The sequence below is a fragment of the Gorilla gorilla genome, chromosome 7 (assembly GCF_029281585.2).
Source record: "Gorilla gorilla gorilla isolate KB3781 chromosome 7, NHGRI_mGorGor1-v2.1_pri, whole genome shotgun sequence".
Lineage (NCBI taxonomy): Eukaryota > Metazoa > Chordata > Mammalia > Primates > Hominidae > Gorilla > Gorilla gorilla.
This window is the reverse complement of record NC_073231.2, coordinates 88,023,615-88,047,585: the sequence shown is the minus strand read 5'-3', so window position 1 is coordinate 88,047,585 and position 23,971 is coordinate 88,023,615. Positions and strand designations below refer to the sequence as shown.

Genomic DNA, 23,971 nt, shown 5'->3' with positions numbered 1-23,971 from the left:
TGGGAAAATGGGTTTTGTAAGGTGAGGAAGAAGGATCTCTAAGCCTCAATAATTTGCTTTCCAAGAGTTTATGGCATCTATTCTCAAATTGCCACTTCTTCCTATAATTGACTTTTGACTTTTCCATAACTAAGATGTTTGGCGAAGGCACTATCTTTTCCAAACACAGAAAATTACTCCCACCCTATAGAACAAAGGGAGCCTCAGTGCCTTAAATCACCATATGTAAAGGGCTTGCACAAGAGGTTCCAGCTAGAGTTCAGATCATCTCCACCAGGAGGCTTTGGGTGTACTCTACCACCACAAAAAGAAACTATTGGCAAATCTTAACTATTGACTTCTCACAATGAAAAGAAGTTTAAAATTTCACCCCACCATAGCTATATTATTTTAGTTTTATTTTGTTTAGTATTATAAAAGCAAGAAAATCAAAAACTATCTACCTCAGCCAGGCACAGTGGCTAACACCTATAATCCCAGCACTTTGGGAGGCCGAGGCGGGCAGATCACCTGAGGTCAGGAGTTCGTGACCAGCCTGGCCAACATGGTGAAACCCCATCTCTACTAAAAATACAAAAATTAGCCAGGCTTGATGGCACACACCTGTAATCCCAGTTCCTCAGGAGGCTGAGACAAGAGAATTGCTTACACCTGGGAGGCGGAGGTTGCAGTGAGCTGAGATCACGCCACTGCACTCCAGCCTGGGCAAAAAAGCAAGACTCCATCTCAAAAAAAACCAAACCAAACAAACAAACAAAACAACAACAAAAAACAAAACAAACTATCTACCTCAAATGGTTATTGTGTCAGATAAGTGCCATTATATATGACAGAATCCAGCAAACTACCTGGCACACAGGGGACTCTTAATAAATATCAGTAACTGGCCAGATGTGGTGGCTCACACCTGTAATCCCACCACTTTGGGAGGCCAAGGCAGGCGGATCGTGAGGTCAGGAGATTGAGACCATTCTGGCTAACATGGTGAAACCCCATCTCTGCTAAAAATACAAAAATAATTAGCCGGGCGTGGTGGCAGGTGCCTGTAGTCCCAGCTACTTGGGAGGCTAAGGCAGGAGAATTGCTTGAACCCAGGAGGCAGAGCTTGCAGTGAGCCGAGATGGCGCCACCGCGCTCCAGCCTGGGCAATAGAGTGAGACTCCATCTCAAAAAATAAAAATAAAAATAAAATAAACAAATAAATAAATAAATAAATATCAGGAAACTTTTTTCTTATCCAAGGATCCCATCACCAGAGAATGTTTCTGAACATAGTGGTACTGGAACACCTTTTCCTCCCCTACGCCCCCTATAGCTCAAGTGACCACACATCCCAGTTTATGCCTATTATTCTGGCTTAATCAATAGCGCCTCTTCCACTCTCAGAGTGCCCCAACTTGGATGATAAATTATAAGGTCCCTCTACCTACTGTTTTATTCTTTCCAGAAAACGTATCCTGCTAAAAGGCACAGAGAGCTGCATGGTCTTTCTGAATAAAGGCTACAAAAATGTGTCTTCAATGGCAGCCCTAGAGTCACTGCAAAAATAAACACACAAGCAAACAAATGGGGAGGGGGTGCCCCAGCAGACACGTTTTAATTTTATTGCGGAAGTGATGGAAGTGGTTCATCACTTACAGGTTAACTACACATTTGAGGTGAATTTTAGACCACAGAAACAGGAAGTAGTAAACATCTGTGATGAAACTTTGATACTTCAAGATGCTTGTCTTAGGGACCAACATTCTCTCAGACTAGCAGATTATTTCCATGGTGAATGAGTCTTCTTATTAATGGTGTGTGAACTATATACATGATGACAGAAAGCAGCTCATAAGATAAAATTCATCACCTTTTCTGAGGCACTGAGGCTGAGTAAATATTGACTCACCCGAGCCTCTCTACTTAAGGTGAACAGATGTGGATTGGCTGGAGCAGAATTGTTTGCCCCTGTGGACTCACCATAGTTATTTTCATCCCCCAAGTCAGTTCTTAAATCGCCCAGTGTTGACAGAAAAAAATGCCTCCTCTCCCGGGGAACAGGAATAAACACTGGTATAAAAATTAAAAGGACTTATTCTGGACTTGCCAGCTCACTTCAAATGTGAACTTTTAGTACTTTTAACACATGTCATTAATAATATAGCCCATTTAATATACTCTATAAATAGAATCCACTTGTATCACATTTCATGTTTCAAATAGAGTGACAGAGATTCACGAGGTAAATTCTATCATATGAGGCGTCCACAAAACAGAGAAATAAAAGCTTCCTTGAAGTGGTTTACATTTTGCTAAAGCATTTCTGTTCTAATTCCGCACTGAATTAGAATGTAAGCTCTGTGGTGGCAGCAATTTTGTGACTTCCATTCATTGCTATATCCCATTTGCCCAAAATAATTCCTGGCACATAGTAAATGCTCAATAAAAATATATAGAATACGTTAACAAACTTCAGGCAGTTTAATATTCTGAGTAATGCAAAATAATCATAATTTCCTTGATAGGTTTTTAAGGCATTTTTCATGTTCCTGAATACATTTTTTTCCGTGTTTCCCAACTGAAAAACCAAGACTTCTTTTCACTCATTGATCGATAGCTCTGGTTACCTTTTATCTTATTCCAATTTTCAAATTAAAAAAAAAATGATTTTTAAAATCTTCACTTAAGAGCAATCCCAAGACACGTAATTGTCAGATTCACCAAACTTGAAATGAAGGAAAAAGTGTTAAGGGCAGCTAGAGAGAAAGGTTGAGTTACACACAAAGGGAAGCCAATGAGACTAACAGTGGATCTATCGGCAGAAACCCTACAAGCCAGAAGAGAGTATGGGCCAATATTCAACATTCTTAAAGAAAAGAATTTTCAACCCGGAATTTCATATCCAGCCAAACTAAGCTTCATAAGTGAAGGATAAATAAAGTCCTTTACAGACAAGCAAATGCTGAGAGATTTTGTCACCACCAGGCCTGCCTTACAAGAGCGCCTGAAGGAAGCACTAAACATGGAAAGAAACAACCCGTACAAGCCACGGCAAAAACAGGCCAAATTGTAAAGACCACCAATGCTATGAAGAAACTGTATCAATTAACAGGCAAAATAACCAGCGAACATCATAATGACAAGATCAAATTTAAACATAACAATATTAACCTTAAATATAAATGGGCTAAATGCCCCCATTAAAAGACACAGACTGGCAAATTGGATAGAGTCAAGACCCATCAGTGTGCTGTATTCAGGAGACCCGTCTCACGTGCAAAGATGCACATGGACTCAAAATAAAGGGATGGAAGAAGATCTACCAAGCAAATGGAAAGCAAAAAAAAAAAAAAAAAAAAAACCAGGGGTTGCAATCCTAGTCTCTGATAAAACAGACTTTAAACCAACAGAGATCAAAAGAGACAAAAAAGGCCATTACATAATGGTAAAGGGATCAATTCAACAAGAAGAGCTGACTATCCTAAATATATATGCACCCCATACAGGAGCACCCAGATTCATAAAGCAAGTCCTTAGAGACCTATGAAGAGACTTAGACTCCCACACAATAATAATGGGAGAGTTTAACACCCCACTCTCAATATTAGACAGATCAACGAGACAGAAGGTTAACAAGGATATCCAGGACTTGAACTCAGCTCTGCACCAAGCAGACCTAATAGACATCAACAGAAATCTCCACCCCAAATCAACAGAATATACATTCTTCTCAGCACCACGTCATGCTTATTCTAAAACTGACCACATAATTGGAAGTAAAGCTCCTCAGCAAATGTAAAAGAACAGAAATCACAACAAACTGTCTCTCAGACCACAGTGCAATCAAATTAGAACTCAGGATTAAGAAACTCACTCAAAACCGCACAACTACATGGAAACTGAACAATCTGCTCCTGAATGACTACTGGTTAAATAACAAAATGAAGGGAGATATAAAGATGTTCTTGGAAACCAATGAGAACAAAGACACAACATACCAGAATCTCTGGGACACATTTAAAGCAGTGTGTAGAGGGAAATTTATATCACTAAATGCCCACCAGAGAAAGCAGGAAAGATCTAAAATCGACACCCTAACATCACAATTGAAACAACTAGAGAAGCAAGAGCAAACAAATTCAAAAACTAGCAGAAGGCAAGAAATAACTAAGATCAGAGCAGAACTGAAGAAGACAGAGACATAAAAAACCCTTCAAAAAATCAATGAATTCAGAAGCCGGTTTTTTGAAAAGATCAACAAAATTGATAGACTGCTAGCAAGACTAATAAAGAAGAAAAGAGAGAAGAATCAAATAGACGCAATAAAAAATGATAAAGGGGATATCACCACCGATTCCACAGAAATTCAAACTACCATCAGAGAATACTATAAACACCTCTATGCAAATAAACTAGAAAATCTAGAAGAAATGGATAAATTCCTGGACACATACACCCTCCCAAGACTAAACCAGGAAGAAGTTGAATCTCTGAATAGACCATTAACAGGCTCTGAAATTGAGGCAATAATTAATAGCTTACCAACCAAAAAAAGTCCAGGACCAGATGGAGTCACAGCTGAATTCTACCAGAGGTACAAGGAGGAGCTAGTACCATTCCTTCTGAAACTATTCCAATCAATAGAAAAAGAGGGAATCCTCCCTAACTCATTTTATGAGGCTAACATCATCCTGATACCAAAGCCTGGCAGAGACACAACAAAAAAGGAAAATTTTGGACCAATATCCCTGATGAACACTGATGCGAAAATCCTCAATAAAATACTGGCAAACCGAATCCAGCAGCACATCAAAAAGTCTATCCACCATGATCAAGTTGGCTTCATCCCTGGGATGCTAGGCTGGTTCAACATACACAAATCAATAAACATAATCCATCACATAAACAGAACCAATGACAAAAACCACATGATTATTGCAATAGATGCAGAAAAGGCCTTTGACAAAGTTCAACAGCCCTTCATGCTAAAAACTCTCAATAAACTAGGTATTGATGGAACGTATCTCAAAATAATAAGAGCTATTTATAACAAACCCACAGCCAATATCATACTGAATGGGCAAAAACTGGAAGCATTCCCTTTGAAAATGGGCACAAGACAAGGATGCCCTCTCTCACCATTCCTATTCAATATAGTGTTGGAAGTTCTGGCCAGGGCAATCAGGCAAGAGAAAGAAATAAAGGGTATTCAATTAGGAAATGAGGAAGTCAAATTGTCCCTGTTTGCAGATGACATGATTGTATATTTAGAAAACCCTATCGTCTCAGCCCAAAATCTCCTTAAGCTCATAAGCAACTTCAGCAAAGTCTCAGGATACAAAATCAATGTGCAAAAATCCCAAGCATTCCTACACACCATTAACAGACAAACAGACAAATCATGAGTGAACTCCCATTCACAATTGCTACAAAGAGAATAAAATACCTAGGAATCCAACTTACAAGGGATGTGAAAGACCTCTTCAAGGAGAACTACAAACCACTGCTCAATGAAATAAAAGAGGACACAAATGAATGGAAGAATATTCCATGCTCATGGATAGGAAGAATCAATATCGTGAAAATGGCCACCCAAAGTAATTTATAGATTCAATGCCATCCCCATCAAGCTACCAATGACTTTCTTCACAGAATTGGAAAAAACTACTTTAAAGTTCGTATGGAACCAAAAAAGAGCCTGCATTGCCAAGACAATCTTAAGCCAAAAGAACAAAGCTGGAGGCATCATGCTACCTGACTTCAAACTATACTACAAGGCTATAGTAACCAAACAGCATGGTACTGGTACCAAAACAGATATATAGACCAATGGAACAGAACAGAGGCCTCAGAAATAACACCACACATCTACAATCATCTGATCTTTGACAAACCTGACAAAAACAAGAAATGGGGAAAGGATTTCCTATTTAATAAATGGTGCTGGGAAAACTGGCTAGCTACATGTAGAAAGCTGAAACTGGATCCCTTCCTTACGCCTTATACAAAAATTAATTCAAGATGGATTGAAGACTTAAATGTTAGACTTAAAACCATAAAAACCCTAGAAAAAAACCTAGGCAATACCATTCAGGACATATGCATGGGCAAGGACTTCATGACTAAAACGCTAAAAGCAATGGCAACAAAAGCCAAAATAGACGAATGGAATCTAATTAAACTAAAGAGCTTCTGCATGGCAAAAGAAACTACCATTAGAGTGAACAGGCAACCTACAGAATGAGAGAAAATTTTTTGCAATCTACCCTTCTGACAAAGGGCGAATATCCAGAATCTATAAAGAACTCAAACAAGTTTACAAGAAAAAAACAACCCCATCAAAAAGTGGACGAAGGATATGAACAGACGCTTCTCAAAAGAAGACATCTATGCAGCCAACAGACACATGAAAAAATGCTCGTCATCACTGGTCATCAGAGAAATGCAAATCAAAACCACAATGAGATACCATCTCACACCAGTTAGAATGGCGATCATTAAAAAGTCAGGAAACAACAGATGCTGAAGAGGATGTGGAGAAATAGGAATGCTTTTACACTGTTGGTGGGAGTGTAAATTAGTTCAACCATTGTGGAAGACAGTGTGGCAATTCCTCAAGGATCCAGAACTAGAACTGCCATTTGACCCAGCCATCCCATTACTGGGTATACACCCAAAGGATTATAAATCATGCTGCTATAAAGACACATGCACACGTATGTTTATTGCGGCTCTATTCACAATAGCAAAGACTTGGAACCAACCCAAATGTCCATCAGTGATAGACTGGATTAAGAAACTGTGGCACGTATACACCATGGAATACTATGCAGCCATAAAAAAGGATGAGTTCATGTCCTTTGCAGGGACATGGACAAAGCTGGAAACCATCATTCTCAGCAAACTATCACAAGGACAGAAAACCAAACACCACATGTTCTCACCCATAGGTGGAAATTGAACAATGAGATCACTTAGACATAGGGCAGGGAACATCACACACCAGGGCCTGTGGGGGATGGGAGGCTGTGGGAGGGATAGCATTAGGAGAAATATCTAGTGTAAATGATGAGTTGATGCGTACAGCAAACCAACGTGGCACATGTATACCTATGTATCAAACCTGCACGTTGTGTACATGTGCCCTAGAACTCAAAGTATATTAAAGAAACTTCACTTGTAGAACTTTTCAACTAAAAAAAAAAAGTATTTAACTTGTAAAAATTGGTGTCTCCAGTACTTAACACTTCCTTCTTTAGAATTATAAAAATGATAAACAAACTAAAAACATTATTCCATGTCATTATTTCTGCATTTATTCAGTGTCAACAGTAACATTTGTTAATATTACCACCAATCTCCTCAGGAAAGTCTTTTAAGTATTGCGAAGTTGTCAAGCTCAATGTGGTGGATATTCGTTTTCCAAAATTTCACTTTTCACTTGAAAGCTGAGATTTTTATCATTGGCAACAAATTCTGTCTCTTAAAGTGACAGGCTCACTTTGTTTTCACAAAAATTGTTGACAAAAACACAAGACAGAGTAAGCATAGTTTGTCAGATTTTTTTAAGTAAAAATAGTATTCCATGGAAAAAGCAGCAAGCTCAGCTCACAACTCAATCACACAAGCACTGTGAGACTCCTGTTATACTATGATGTGTAGCACAAGTATTTTACTCTTATTTTTGTCACACAGAATATTAAAAAGACATGTACTGGCCGAACATGGTGGCTCATGCCTGTAATCCCAGCACTTTAGGAGGCTGAGGTGGGTGGGTCACCTAAGGGCAGGAATTCAAGACCAGCCTGGCCAATATGCTGAAACCCCATCTTTACTAAAAAAAAAAAAAAAAAAAAAAAATCGTCCGGGCCTGGTGGCAGGTGCCTGTAATCCCAGCTACTTGGGAGGCTGAGGCAGAAAAATCGCTTGAACCCAGGAGGTGGAGGTTGCAGTCAGCTGAGATCGCACCACTGCACTCCAGCCTAGGTGATAGAGCAAGGCTTCGTCTCGAAAAAAATAAAGTTCTTGAAAACAATCCAAGTAAAATGTACTGAAGGACTAAGCAAAATGTTGCATTGTACAAACTCCTTCACAGCCATGAGGCATTCCTCAAAACAGTCCTGTGAGGGACGTTGCTTTCTTAAAATATTTCACAAAAGGAGAGAGTGAGGTAAAGTGAAAGGTATGGCAAAATGGGATCAACACAGATTAATGATTTTATTTCACTAAATTTGTTCAGGGATACATACTTCAGAAACGCTTAGAGAGGATTTTATCTATCGACTTGATGAAGAACTAAGATGGAATGAGATTTCATGAAAGTTAAGGTTTAAGACATACACACAGCATACAAGCACTGGGTATTTGCTTAAGGCATTTATGGAGAAGAACTGAAGTTATCATGATAATATCTTGCCAGAGGCATAAATCACATCTCAGGCTTTCTTTTGAGGGTTCAAAAAAACACAACTCACTTCATTTTATATGCAATTTAAAATCTGACCTTTAACAAGGAATCCCCCTTTCCAGTCTTTATTTCTTTAATATTATCAAATAAAATGGCAGAGAGAGAAATTCCCTTTCATCCTCAATACTACCCATTAAGTATGCTCCTTCCTCCAAACAGCGTGCTTCCCTTGAATAACATACAGCAGTTCCAAAATAGTTTGTTACCCTCTTTAGTAAAAACATCTACAAAATTAAATTTCTTAAATGTTGATGAACAATGAAGAATGTTACACAGGGGAAAAAAAAGAAAAAAACCTTCCAAGACCAGCCCAATCACTTCTTTTTGGATGCAAAAACTAAGGCCGATGGAGGTTAAGAGATATGTCCAAGATCATATTTAGTTAATGAAAGAGCTGGGATTGGGAAGAACCCAGTTATAGACACCTTCTCTCATCCAATGTGATCCTTCTGGCTTCTATAAGGAGGTATTGGTTTTGGTTCTCCTTTCTCACATGCTGGCTGACAAAGCCCAGCCAGAGCTACCTAATGAAGACGCTGCTCACTGCTAAGTACACCAAGGGCACAGCCTTCAATACAATGAGAGCTGACGCTAAGCAAGCACTCGTCAATTCCCCCTCATGCCATGACACAGACATGAGCATCACAGACTCTTCCTGTCCTCTGGCTGCCTTCTGAGGCTTGCGGCTTTCCATGATGAAGAATGGAAATCATGACACAACAGTGGCAACAGGCTTTTAGTATCATCTAGAAACCTCCCCTCCCTCACAAGGAAAGAAAACATGAACCAGTGTTTTCCTCCTTGTCTTCTGAGATGCTCCAGTAGATGCCCCAGACAGGAGAGCTGAACCTTCCCTATAGCAGGATCCGAAATGACAGGAAATGCCCACAAACTGAATGCCTGTGGCTGCCACTGTGACAGGCTGCACATCATCCTACCAACAGACAAATCAGCTTCAGCACAATTGGAGTTCCTGGGGGTATTCACTTCTACTCTCACGCTGCTCAAAATGTCCAGGCTGTCCAGCCTGAATCATAAGCGTAGCAATTCTTAATATTATTCTGCGCAGCAGAAGGGGTAAGTGGTAACATCTCACTAATCAAAACACACAGGAGTTACTGTGTGTTTACAAGACATTCTACTTTGAAGGGAAAATGGGAGGTGATAGGGCAAGGCACAACTAAAGAAAGTGAGAGAGGTGGCTCAGGGTATGGAGAAGAAGGTAGACACACATAAGTTCTTTTCACTTGAAGAGTGGATAGTGGATAAACTTGAAACAGCTTTTATTACTCACTTACATGCCTGGAAACCAACAGATGGGATCTCTCATTGCCAAGTTCTAATGTATTTCATGTTCATGCTTGGCTGCAGGATACCAGGTTTGCCAAATACCAATAAGCTGTTGAGAGTGAGGTGAGTATCAAGAATCTGTAGCTAGATCATCTCCCTCCGTTGCACAAGGAAAGTATTCACTCTAGGTGAATTTCCACAAAAGGCAGTAAGTATGTGGGTCCACAGACATGGACATGGAAGATAACCAGTGTTCATAAGAAATATTTCCTTTTTTAGTATAAAAAATATAGTGGCAACCCCTAAGGGTAATTTACATCTATTCTTTGAAAGGGCTCATTTTGAGTACTGCAGCAACTAATTATTATCCTGATGGATAGTCAACAGAATAGCTATTATGTTCAAATATTAAGGCAACCTAGAAAATAAACCTCAAGAAGGCTCTAGTCTGTTTCATTCTGATCATTTTTGAAATCAGTGCTTAAATACTAGGCCCCAAAACTCTTGAGATGAAAAGTTTTGATTCCTATCAACCAGCCACCTTAGTGCCTGGGCTTCTTTCTTGGATTGTTCAAAGCTGGATATCCACATCTCTCGCAAAGAGCTCAAAGGTGGAGTCCGGAGTGGTGAGAAAGCAAACACCGTGGGCTCTGGGCAACTCAGGTGGTTATCTTCTGCCTCCCATCTTTTGGGTGGTAAGCCCTGCAGGAAGAGAAAAGAGAAATGAATTAAAAACATATGATAATGAAGCACAATTCCCTTAAAGCAACAGACTTTCCTTAAAACAACAGCTTTACCCCATGGAGTTAAAGGGGAAAGAAAGCATCTCACATATTGCCTCACTTAATTCTTATGGTAAGCATATTGAATAGGTGCTACTACCCCATTTTACAGGAGTGGAAACTAAACCACAAAAAAGTTACATAAATTGCCCCAAACAGTATATACTTAAGATCGAATATAGTTCTTTTTAGATTCTAAAGCCTTCCCCTCCCTCTGGTTATTTATCTGTTGATTTATTTATTCCTTTTCCCCCTATTATCCCACCCCTATCCTCCTCCCCACAGGCAAATATTTTAAGATGTTTAACACAGTTCTTTGTATTTGCATGTAAGCGTATTCGAATACTCATTGCAAAATGTGTTCTCAATCTCTGGGCATTTATTTTTAATATACTTATATGTTATTGTATGTCTCATTTGTTTGCTACTTTTTCACCAAGCACTGTTTTTACATCTATCTATGTTGTCACATATTACAACTAATCCCTGTTTTTAATATATTTCCACTGCACTCAACTGTCCCCAGTACTAAGATGTTTCCACCCAACAATAATGGTACCTGACATTGGCATAATACCTCCCAGCTTCAAAATGCTGCAATGAGCTTGGTCCACGCTCAGTCTTGGCTTATTTCCATGGTCTCCTAACTAACCCTTTGATTCCACTTCTGATCCTCTGCAGGCTACACTCAGCAGCCCTTCTCATTCCAAATTCAAGTCCAAGTCCTTAAAATGGCCTACATGTTCAGGATTTGACCTTCCAATAATTTAGAAGGAAGAAAGGGAGAAAAGAAAAAAAAATGTAAAAGAGAAAGAGGAGAGACAGAAAAACTCCAGGATAAAAGAGTGAACACACATATCCAATTTCATTTCCTCCAGAAACACCATTAAAATGAGAGTAAAAGGACTGTCCTTGAAAGGCATTAACCTGTAAGAATTGGGAGAATGGAAGAGGGCAGAAGCGTAACAAAACATAGAAGAATAGGAAAATTAGCAACTTCACAGTGGGAAAACCTAGCACATACCACCTGAACCAAGCAATCAAAGTTAACATTACCAGTTATACGTTATGTTGGTATAATGCATCCCCTGATACAGGGGTCCTCAACTCCCGGGTCATGAACCAGTACTGTTCCCTGGCCTGTTAGGGACCGGGCTGCAGAGCAGGAGGTGAGCAGCATGCATGTGAGCATTGCCGCCTGAGCTCTGCCTCCTGTCAGATCATCAGCAACATTAGATTCTCCTAAGAGGGTGAACCTTATTGTGAACTGCACATGTGAGGAATCCAGCTTGCTCACTCCTTATAAACATCTAATCCCCCACCCACCTACCGGTCTGTGGAAAAATTGTCTTCCACAAAATAGGTCTCTGGTGCCAAAAAGGTTAGGAACAGCTGCCCTAATAGGATGCAATGAGAACACGTTTACCTCTGTGGTATTATTCCCCATAATCCATAACCCAAGTGTTAACATAAGAAGACATTAGACAAACCGTATGAAGGGACATTCTACAAAACACTGACCAGTACTCTTCAAAAGTTATTAAAAATAAGAAAAAGCTTGAGCAACTGTCCAGATTGGAGGAGACTAATGAAACGTGATGGCTTAATTACAGCCTGGTATCCCGAATTTGATCCTAGCGCAGACAGAAGATGTTACAGAAATATGGCCAAATATGACTAAAGAGAAATATGACTAGACTCTGCAGTTTAGCAAGCAGTAATGTGCCAATATGAATTTCTTATTGGTGACAAATGTACCACAGTTACGTAAAATGATAGCATGAGGGGAAGCCAGGGAAAAGGCATACAGAACTCTGAACTATCTTTAAAATAGTCTGTAAACAAAATTAAAAGTGTTTTTAGTAAAAGACAATGGCAAAATGCCTTCAAAATTCTGAGAAAAATGAATGTCCATTTTAGTGGTTTACAGTCAGCTAACCTATTGCTTAAATTTAGGGTAGAATGAAGACATTTTCTTTTCTTTTCTTTTTTTTTTTTTTTTTTTTTGAGACGGAATCTCGCTTTGTCTCCCAGGCTGGAGTGCAGTGGCATGATCTCAGCTCACTGCAACCTCCACCTCCTGGGTTCTAGCGATTCTCCTGCCTCAGCCTCCCAAGTAGCTGAGATTACAGGTGCCTGCCACTATGTCCAGCTAATTTTTTTTATTTTTTTTTTATTTTTAGTAGAGACGGGGTTTCACCATGTTGTCCAGGTTGGTCTTGAAATCCTGACCTCAGGTGATCCACCCGCCTCAGCCTCCCAAAGTGCTGGGAGTACAGGCATGAGCCACCGTGCTCAGCTGAAATGAAGACATTTTCATACATTCTCGCATGTACCTCTTCTCAGGAAGCGACTGGAGAGTATGATCAACCAAAACAAGAGAATAAACTAAGAAAACAGGAGACATAGCATGCAGGAAACAGATGTCAACAGAAGAGAAAAAAAGAAAAGAAAGAAAATTCCCAAAATGCTAGGGAAGTGACATCTCAGGCTGCTGCTCCACACTAAGGTAGAGGACAATGAGCACAGATGGGAGTGGGTCGGAGGCTCCGGGAGAGATCCCTTCCATAAGATCAAGAGAGCTGGACGCCTGCCATATCTCAACATCTTCAGAGGAGAGTTAAATAATCAACAAAGACTGAATGACTGACAGGTACATGGAAAAATAATCAAATAAGGACGCAATTATTACCTGGGAAAGAAACAAAAAACTATATGTAAGGGGGAAAATGATAGTGTACTACATGGTTTATTTTTTAATAACAGTCACACAGTTATATTCAAACACTGAATATAAAAAGAATACTATGTAAATGTGTTACTTAGAAACATAGAGTAAATAGGCCAGGTGTGGTGGCTCACTCCTGTAATCCCAGCAATTTCGGAGGCCAAGGCAGGTGGATCACTTGAGGTCAGGAGTTAGAGACCAGCCTGGCCAACATGGTGAAACCCCGTCTCTACCAAAAATACAAAAATTAGCCGGGTGTGGTGGCACGTGCCTGTAATCCCAGCTACTCAGGAGGATGAGGCAGGAGAATCACTTGAACCCAGGAGACAGAGGTTACAGTGAGCCAAGATCATGCCACTGCACACCAGCCTGGGTGACAGAGTGAGACTCCATCTCAAAAAAAAAAAAAAAACAGAAAAAGAAACAGAAACATTGGGTAAATACTAAAATAGTTAAATAATTAGCTAAATATTGTGGTTGCTTCTGGGAAGGACAGAAAAGGGAAAAGAAGTGGAAGACTGCTGTTTTGTTAATTAACTTTGTAGAAATATTTGATTCTTCAACCTATATGCATGTATATATTTTTCTTAAAAAAAAACTGTCTTAATGGGAAGACAATCCATTATGTGTCAGGTTTATAATGATTAGAATCTTCATCCATTCCAAATTTAGAAAGCATAGCAGAAAAACCAGTTGGAAATATAAAAATGTGGGTGCTACTAATGATTGGCTCAACATATTTTCTTTTCTTTAAAACTCCCATAGGAAATATATGAGGAGATACTACGAGTATTTAGTGTGAAGAGGTGATGACTTTGAGTGAACAGAGTTTGTCTTCAAGCAAAGAAGTCCCTTCAAGTGAAGGGACTATATAAGTGGAAGTGTGAATTAACTTGTTTGGTAAAATGTGAAGGATAGAGATGGCCAAGTCCTCCTTTCTCCTGGGAACCACTGATGGATTATCATGAAGTCTGACTTCCAAGGGCCTAGAACTTGAGCAGGGATTCTTTACCAAGCACAGAGAACCAGAGTGCAAATTGAAATTGCAAACCATTAGGAATGCTAAGACAAAATCTGGGAAATCTATGAATATCAAGTTCAAAGGACCAAAGGTAGGCTCAAAATTGTGATTACGTTAGCCAGAGTTCATGGTTGGATAGAGACTGGATTTGAAGCAAGAGCAGAACAAAATCAAGTAAGGAGATGCAAAACAACTTTCAACTTTTGAGAGGCCACTGTTCACCTCTATTGGCTGGTAGGTACGGATGCCAGACTGTATCCTGCCAAACTGAGGAATCAGAGCAGGTAGCTAAGAATTGACTATAAAGGCCGGCCACATTGGCTCACACCTGTAATCTCAGCAATTAGGCTGAGGCGGGTGGATCACGAGGTCAAGAGTTCGAGACCAGCCTGGCCAACATAGTGAAACCCCATCTCTACTAAAAATGTAACAAATTAGCTGGGCATGGTGGCATATGCCTGTAATCCCAGCTACTCAGGAGGCTGAGGCAGGAGAATCACTTGAAGCTGGGAGGCGGAGGTTGCAGTAAGCTGAGATCGCACCATTGCACTCCAGCCCAGGCAACAGTGCAAGACTCTGTCTCAAAAAAAAAAAAAAAAGAATTGACTATAAAAGGGGAAGTTTCAGTTCAATACAAAGAACCAAATGTTCTGTTTATCTTTTGTCAAAACAAACAAAAGATAAAATAAGCTACCTTTAAAAATAATGAAATCACCAACACTGAAAATGCCCCAGCACAAATTAATGGATGGCTTGTTCATGATACTCGAGTCACCAGTCAGCTGGTAATTGTACAGATCACATAACCTTCCATGGTCTTCCCAACCCTGACCTTGCATAATGGTTTATATGAGAAAGTCAGTAATATTACCCTATTTCCTTGCCTTCCCACTCAGGAGAGGAGCCCATCAAGTGTAGGATAAAGTTCCAACTCAAGGTGACATCACAGAGAAAAGAATCTTATGAAATGAACTCTTTTCACTCTAACATTCTGCCAGAAATATTTCACAGTATGACCCAAAGGAAGTGTGTCTGATGAAGTAGTTATGACAGTTTTAGAAGTAACTTAAGTTTCAGTATCCCTTTCCAGCTGAGGTCTTGTGCGGAAAAACCAGCTGTTTCTAAAGTATGATTTTAAAAGATTTTGTTTCCAAAGAGAACGTGGTTCCTAGCAACGAGAAAAATACAGATAATCCTCAAATTCATAACTTCTTGAGCCCACCAGGGAACTGAATTCCAGAGGGTGACAAAGCCCCTTTGAGGAAAGATGGATAATCTGTTTCACCTTTGGCAGAACACAGGAGAGAGAGGTGATCACCATACAAACAGGTAACAAGAAATCAGTTAAAATTTTAATAAATTCTTAGAAGTGGAGTAACCATATCAGCTGGAATAGCTGGGATGCCCAGATACAAAAATGAGAGTTCAAACTCATCAAAAGCTCTTTTCTATGGACCTCCATCAAATGCTCAGAAGGAAGATTGGGGGCAGCACAGGATTGGAAAGGGTCTCGCTCCTTGGCACAGCGTGGTGGATGATCTTCCTCTGCTAGGGGAATTCAGGAAGCCTCTCCACCCTCCCCAGACCTTTTCCTCATAAACGTAAAGGCCTTAAGCCACTGCAGGAGCAGTAGCAAACCCTTCTGCTCCCAGATCCAAGGGAAAAATCTATTACTTCTTGGGGAGAGGGAGAAGCAAAACTCCTCTTTCTCATGGTTGGGGGCAGGATGGAAACCATTTTGGGCCTAGAATCCTATCATGATACCAGAAGTTACACCACTGGGGAGGGGCATAAACTCTCCCTCCAACTAACCATAGATACAAGGCGGAGCTTGGCTGCCAAGAGAAGAAGAGGCAAGGACACTGGAAAAGCTTCACCCCTGAGACCCAGGAATCCAGAACCTGCCTGAGGCTGTGAAGACAACAAAGAACCTGCCCTACTCCCAACATAAGTTTACTGCTAAGGAATGAATAACAGGAGTTTGCTGGTGGGGAGAAGCAAGAATATTAGAATAGACCTCATCTGTGGCATAGCAATGCAGGAATTGCTAAAAGCTGAGGGTGGAGGAGAAATACTGAGAAAAACTCTTTAACACCCCAGGCCCCACTTTCAACATAGACAATAGCAGTGCTTAGTCACTGGATAATTATCATTACTGGAAATGTTTGAAACCTGAGGAGCACAAAAGGTAACAATAGCAACACAAAATCCAACTCTAGCTCAACTCTTGACTAACCTGACTCTACCTCCCTAATATGGTTTGGCTTTGTGTCCCCACCCAAATGTCATCTTGAATTGTAATCCCCGTGTGTCAAGGGAGGGAACTGGTAGGAAGTGATTGGATCATGGGGGTGATCTCCCCCATGCTGTTGTCATGACAGTGAGTTCTCACGAGATCTGATGGTTTAAATGTGTGGCATTTCCTCTCTCTCTCCCTCTCTCCCTCCCTCCCCTCCTGCTTTGTCGTGGTAAGATGTGTTTGTTTCCCCACTTTGCTTTTCGCCATGATTGTAAGTTTCCCAAGACCTCCCTCGCCATGCAGAACTGTGAGTCAATTAAACCTCTCTCCTTATAAATACCCAGTCTTGGTTGGTTCTTTATAAGCAGTGGGAAAATGGAGTAATACACGTCCTTTCTCCCCAACCCACGCACATTAACAGCCTTGACAGAAAAGAGGCATGTCCATTGCCATACATAAACATTGATCTTGGTCTCTATGCTTTTGTACATAATGTCCAGGAATCAAAAAAAAAAAAAAAATCATGAAACACATAAAAAGAGAAAAAACAAACAAAAAAAACACTATCAAGAGATAAAGCCATCAACAGAATCAGACTCACAAATGACTCAGATGTTGGAACTATCAGGCAGGAACTTTAAACTACCATTAGTATGTTAAAGAATATAGTAAAAGGCTGGGCGCAGTGGCTCACGCCTGTAATCTCAGCACTTTGGGAGGCTGAGGCAGGTGGATCACGAGGTCAGGAGTTCTAGGCCAGCCTGGCCAACATGGCAAAACCCTGTCTCTACTAAAAATACAAAAATTTGCCAGGTGTGGTGGCATGCACCTGTAGTCCCAGCTAGTCAGGATGCTGAGGCAGGATAATTGCTGGACTCCAAAAGGCAGAGGTTGCAGTGGGCTGAGATCACACCACTGCACTCCAGCCTGGGCAACAGAGCAAGACTCTGTCTAAAAAAAAAAAAAAATATATATATATATATGTATGTATATATATATATATACACACACTATATATATGCTATACATACACTATATATACTCTATATATACTATATATATACACTATATATATATACTCTCTATATATACACTATATATATATATAGTAGAAAAGGGAGACAATATGCATGAACAAAAGGGTAATTTCAGCAGGGAGATGTAATATAAAACAGGAGTCAAATGGAAATACTAGGTTTCCGCAGCTAAAGAGATGCTGAATTAGGTGATTCCTAAGCTACTTTCAATTCTGACATTGTATGATTCTAAGACCACCACTTCAGGAAGAGAAGATAAATGATAAGAAAACGGATGGTTTATATGTAGAAAACATGAGATAACTAATAATCTCCCACTTGGAATTGTTCCTTCTCATCTTCAATTTAAAATACAACAAGTGGAGGGGAGGAGCCAAGATGGCCGAATAGGAACAGCTCCGGTCTACAGCTCCCAGCGTGAGCAACGCAGAAGACGGGTGATTTCTGCATTTCCATCTGAGGTACCGCGTTCATCTCACTAGGGAGTGCCAGACAGTGGGCGCAGGCCAGTGGGTGCGCGCACCGTGCGCGAGCCGAAGCAGGGCGAGGCATTGCCTCACCTGGGAAGCGCAAGGGGTCAGGGAGTTCCCTTTCCGAGTCAAAGAAAGGGGTGACAGACGCACCTGGAAAATCGGGTCACTCCCACCCGAATATTGCGCTTTTCAGACCGGCTTAAAAAACGGCGCACCATGAGACTATATCCCACACCTGACTCGGAGGGTCCTACGCCCACGGAATCTCGCTGATTGCTAGCACAGCAGTCTGAGATCAAACTGCAAGGCGGCAGCGAGGCTGGGGGAGGGGCGCCCGCCATTGCCCAGGCTTGCTTAGGTAAACAAAGCAGCCAGGAAGCTCGAACTGGGTGGAGCCCACCACAGCTCAAGGAGGCTTGCCGGCCTCTGTAGGCTCCACCTCTGGGGGCAGGGCACAGACAAACAAAAAGACAGCAGTAACCTCTGCAGACTTAAATGTTCCTGTCTGACAGCTTTGAAGAGAGCAGTGGCTCTCCCAGCACGCAGCTGGAGATCTGAGAACGGGCAGACTGCCTCCTCAATTGGGTCCCTGACCCCTGACCCCCGAGCAGCCTAACTGGGAGGCACCCCCCAGCAGGGGCACACTGACACCTCACACAGCAGGGTATTCCAACAGACCTGCAGCTGAGGGTCCTGTCTGTTAGAAGGAAAACTAACAAACAGAAAGGACATCCACACCGAAAACCCATCTGTACATCACCATCATCAAAGACCAAAAGTAGATAAAACCACAAAGATGGGGAAAAAACAGAACAGAAAAACTGGAAACTCTAAAACGCAGAGCACCTCTCCTCCTCCAAAGGAACGCAGTTCCTCACCAGCAACGGAACAAAGCTGGATGGAGAATGATTCTGACGAGCTGAGAGAAGAAGGCTTCAGATGATCAAATTACTCTGAGCTACGGGAGGACATTCAAACCAAAGGCAAAGAAGTTGAAAACTTTGAAAAAAATTTAGACGAATGTATAACTAGAATAACCAATACAGAGAAGTGCTTAAAGGAGCTGATGGAGCTGAAAACCAAGGCTCGAGAACTACGTGAAGAATGCAGAAGCCTCAGGAGCTGATGCGATCAACTGGAAGAAAGGGTATCAGCAATGGAAGATGAAATGAATGAAATGAAGTGAGAAGGGAAGTCTAGAGAAAAAAGAATAAAAAGAAATGAGCAAAGCCTCCAAGAAATATGGGACTATGTGAAAAGACCAAATCTACGTCTGATTGGTGTACCTGAAAGTGATGCGGAGAATGGAACCAAGTTGGAAAACACTCTGCAGGATATTATCCAGGAGAACTTCCCCAATCTAGCAAGGCAGGCCAACATTCAGATTCAGGAAATACAGAGAACGCCACAAAGATACTCCTCGAGAAGAGCAACTCCAAGACACATAATTGTCAGATTCACCAAAGTTGAAATGAAGGAAAAAATGTTAAGGGCAGCCAGAGAGAAAGGTCGGGTTACCCTCAAAGAGAAGCCCATCAGACTAACAGCGGATTTCTCGGCAGAAACCCTACAAGCCAGAAGAGAGTGGGGGCCAATATTCAACATTCTTAAAGAAAAGAATTTTCAACCCAAAATTTCATATCCAGCCAAACTAAGCTTCATAAGTGAAGGAGGAATAAAATACTTTATAGACAAGCAAATGCTGAGAGATTTTGTCACCACCAGGCCTGCCCTAAAAGAGCTCCTGAAGGAAGCGCTAAACATGGAAAGGAACAACCAGTACCAGCCGCTGCAAAATCATGCCAAAATGTAAAGACCATCGAGACTAGGAAGAAACTGCATCAACTAATGAGCAAAATCACCAGCTAACATCATAATGACAGGATCAAATTCACACATAACAATATTGACTTTAAATGTAAATGGACTAAATTCTCCAATTAAAAGACACAGACTGGCAAGTTGGATAAAGAGTCAAGACCCATCAGTGTGCTGTATTCAGGAAACCCATCTCACGTGCAGAGACACACATACGCTCAAAATAAAAGGATGGAGGAAGATCTACCAAGCAAATGGAAAACAAAAAAAGGCAGGGGTTGCAATCCTAGTCTCGGATAAAACAGACTTTAAACCAACAAAGATCAAAAGAGACAAAGAAGGCCATTACATAATGGTAAAGGGATCAATTCAACAAGAGGAGCTAACTATCCTAAATATATATGCACCCAATACAGGAGCACCCAGATTCATAAAGCAAGTCCTGAGTGACCTACAAAGAGACTTAGACTCCCACACATTAATAATGGGAGACTTTAACACCCCACTGTCAACATTAGACAGATCAACGAGACAGAAAGTCAACAAGGATACCCAGGAATTGAACTCAGCTCTGCACCAAGCGGACCTAATAGACATCTACAGAACTCTCCACCCCAAATCAACAGAATATACACTTTTTTCAGCACCACACCACACCTATTCCAAAATTGACCACATAGTTGGAAGTAAAGCTCTCCTCAGCAAATGTAAAAGAACAGAAATTATAACAAACTATCTCTCAGACCACAGTGCAATCAAACTAGAACTCAGGATTAAAAATCTCACTCAAAGCTGCTCAACTACATGGAAACTGAACAACCTGCTTCTGAATGACTACTGGGTACATAACGAAATGAAGGCAGAAATAAAGATGTTCTTTGAAACCAACGAGAACAAAGACACAACATACCAGAATCTCTGGAATGCATTCAAAGCAGTGTGTAGAGGGAAATTTATAGCACTAAATGCCCACAAGAGAAAGCAGGAAAGATCCAAAGTTGACACCCTAACATCACAATTAAAAGAACTAGAAAAGCAAGAGCAAACACATTCAAAAGCTAGCAGAAGGCAAGAAATAACTAAAATCAGAGCAGAACTGAAGGAAATAGAGACACAAAAAACCCTTCAAAAAATCAATGAATCCAGGAGCTGGTTTTTTGAAAGGATCAACAAAATTGATAGACCGCTAGCAAGACTAATAAAGAAAAAAAGAGAGAAGAATCAAATAGACACAATAAAAAATGATAAAGGGGATATCACCACCGATCCCACAGAAATACAAACTACCATCAGAGAATACTAGAAACACCTCTATGCAAATAAACTAGAAAATCTAGAAGAAATGGATACATTCCTCGACACATACACTCTCCCAAGACTAAACCAGGAAGAAGTTGAATCTCTGAATAGACCAATAACAGGAGCTGAAATTGTGGCAATAATCAATAGTTTACCAACCAAAAAGAGTCCAGGACCAGATGGATTCACAGCCGAATTCTACCAGAGGTACAAGGAGGAACTGGTACCATTGCTTCTGAAACTATTCCAATCAATAGAAAAAGAGGGAATCCTCCCTAACTCATTTTATGAGGCCAGCATCATTCTGATACCAAAGCCGGGCAGAGACACAACCAAAAAAGAGAATTTTAGACCAATATCCTTGATGAACATTGATGCAAAAATCCTCAATAAAATACTGGCAAACCGAATCCAGCAGCACATCAAAAAGCTTATCCACCATGATCAAGTGGGCTTCATCCCTGGGATGCAAGGCTGGTTCAATATACGCAAATCAATAAATGTAATCCAGCATATAAACAGAGCCAAAGACAAAAACCACATGATTATCTCAATAGATGCAGAAAAAGCCTTTGACAAAATTCAACAACCCCTCATGCTAAAAACTCTCAATAAATTAGGTATTGATGGGACGTATTTCAAAATAATAAGAGCTATCTATGACAAACCCACAGCCAATATCATACTGAATGGGCAAAAACTGGAAGCATTCCCTTTGAAAACTGGCACAAGACAGGGATGCCCTCTCTCACCACTCCTATTCAACATAGTGTTGGAAGTTCTGGCTAGGGCAATCAGGCAGGAGAAGGAAATAAAGGGTATTCAATTAGGAAAAGAGGAAGTCAAATTGTCCCTGTTTGCAGACGACATGATTGTTTATCTAGAAAACCCCATTGTCTCAGCCCAAAATCTCCTTAAGCTGATAAGCAACTTCAGCAAAGTCTCAGGATACAAAATCAATGTACAAAAATCACAAGCATTCTTATACACCAACAACAGACAAACAGAGAGCCACATCATGAGTGAACTCCCATTCACAATTGCTTCAAAGAGAATAAAATACCTAGGAATCCAACTTACAAGGGATGTGAAGGACCTCTTCAAGGAGAACTACAAACCACTGCTCAAGGAAATAAAAGAGGATACAAACAAATGGAAGAACATTCCATGCTCATGGGTAGGAAGAATCAATATCGTGAAAATGGCCATACTGCCCAAGGTCATTTACAGATTCAATGCCATCCCCATCAAGCTACCAATGACTTTCTTCACAGAATTGGAAAAAACTACTTTAAAGTTCATATGGAACCAAAAAAGAGCCCGCATTGCCAAGTCAATCCTAAGCCAAAAGAACAAAGCTGGAGGCATCATGCTACCTGACTTCAAACTATACTACAAGGCTACAGTAACAAAAACAGCATGGTACTGGTACCAAAACAGAGATATAGATCAATGGAACAGAACAGAGCCCTCAGAAATAACGCCACATACCTACAACTATCTGATCTTTGACAAACCTGAGAAAAACAAGCAATGGGGAAAGGATTCCCTATTTAATAAATGGTGCTGGGAAAACTGGCTAGCCATATGTAGAAAGCTGAAACTGGATCCCTTCCTTACACCTTATACAAAAATTAATTCAAGATGCATTAAAGATTTAAACGTTAGACCTAAAACCATAAAAACCCTAGAAGAAAACCTAGGCATTACCATTCAGGACATAGGCGTGGGCAAGGACTTCATGTCCAAAACACCAAAAGCAATGGCAACAAAAGACAAAATTGACAAATGGGATCTAATTAAACTAAAGAGCTTCTGCACAGCAAAAGAAACTACCATCAGAGTGAACAGGCAACCTACAAAATGGGAGAAAATTTTCGCAACCTACTCATCTGACAAAGGGCTAATATCCAGAATCTACAATGAACTCAAACAAATTTACAAGAAAAAAACAAACAACCCCATCAAAAAGTGGGCGAAGGATATGAACAGACACTTCTCAAAAGAAGACATTTATGCAGCCAAAAAACACATGAAAAAATGCTCATCATCACTGGCCATCAGAGAAATGCAAATCAAAACCACTATGAGATATCATCTCACACCAGTTAGAATGGCAATCATTAAAAAGTCAGGAAACAACAGGTGCTGGAGAGGATGTGGAGAAATAGGAACACTTTTACACTGTTGGTGGGACTGTAAACTAGTTCAACCATTGTGGAAGTCAGTGTGGCGATTCCTCAGGGATCTAGAACTAGAAATACCATTTGCCCTAGCCATCCCATTACTGGGTATATACCCAAAGGACTATAAATCATGCTGCTATAAAGACACATGCACACGTATGTTTATTGCGGCATTATTCACAATAGCAAAGACTTGGAACCAACCCAAATGTCCAACAATGATAGACTGGATTAAGAAAATGTGGCACATATACACCATGGAATACTATGCAGCCATAAAAAATGATGAGTTCATGTCCTTTGTAGGGACATGGATGAAATTGGAAACCATCATTCTCAGTAAACTATCGCAAGAACAAAAAACCAAACACCGCATATTCTCACTCATAGGTGGGAATTGAACAATGAGATCACATGGACACAGGAAGGGGAATATCACACTCTGGGGACTGTTGTGGGGTGGGGGGAGGGTGGAGGGATAGCATTGGGAGATATACCTAATGCTAGATGACGAGTTAGTGGGTGCAGCGCACCAGCATGGCACATGTATACATATGTAACTAACCTGCACAATGTGCACATGTACCCTAAAACTTAAAGTATAATAAAAAATAAATAAATAAATAAATAAATAAATAAATAAATAAAA

General features: G+C 40.5%; 1 protein-coding gene across 1 annotated transcript in view; it reads right to left on the bottom strand.

Annotated features, from left to right (window-relative positions):
- Window positions 1-8,175: 8,175 nt before the first annotated feature.
- FUT10 (fucosyltransferase 10) overlaps window positions 8,176-23,971 on the bottom strand; it is a 109,402-nt gene continuing 93,606 nt past the window's right edge. The window contains exon 5 of the mRNA XM_004046874.5: window positions 8,176-10,441. Coding sequence (XP_004046922.1) covers window positions 10,214-10,441 — 228 coding nt within the window. The 3' untranslated portion in view covers window positions 8,176-10,213. The remainder of the gene's footprint in view (window positions 10,442-23,971) is intronic.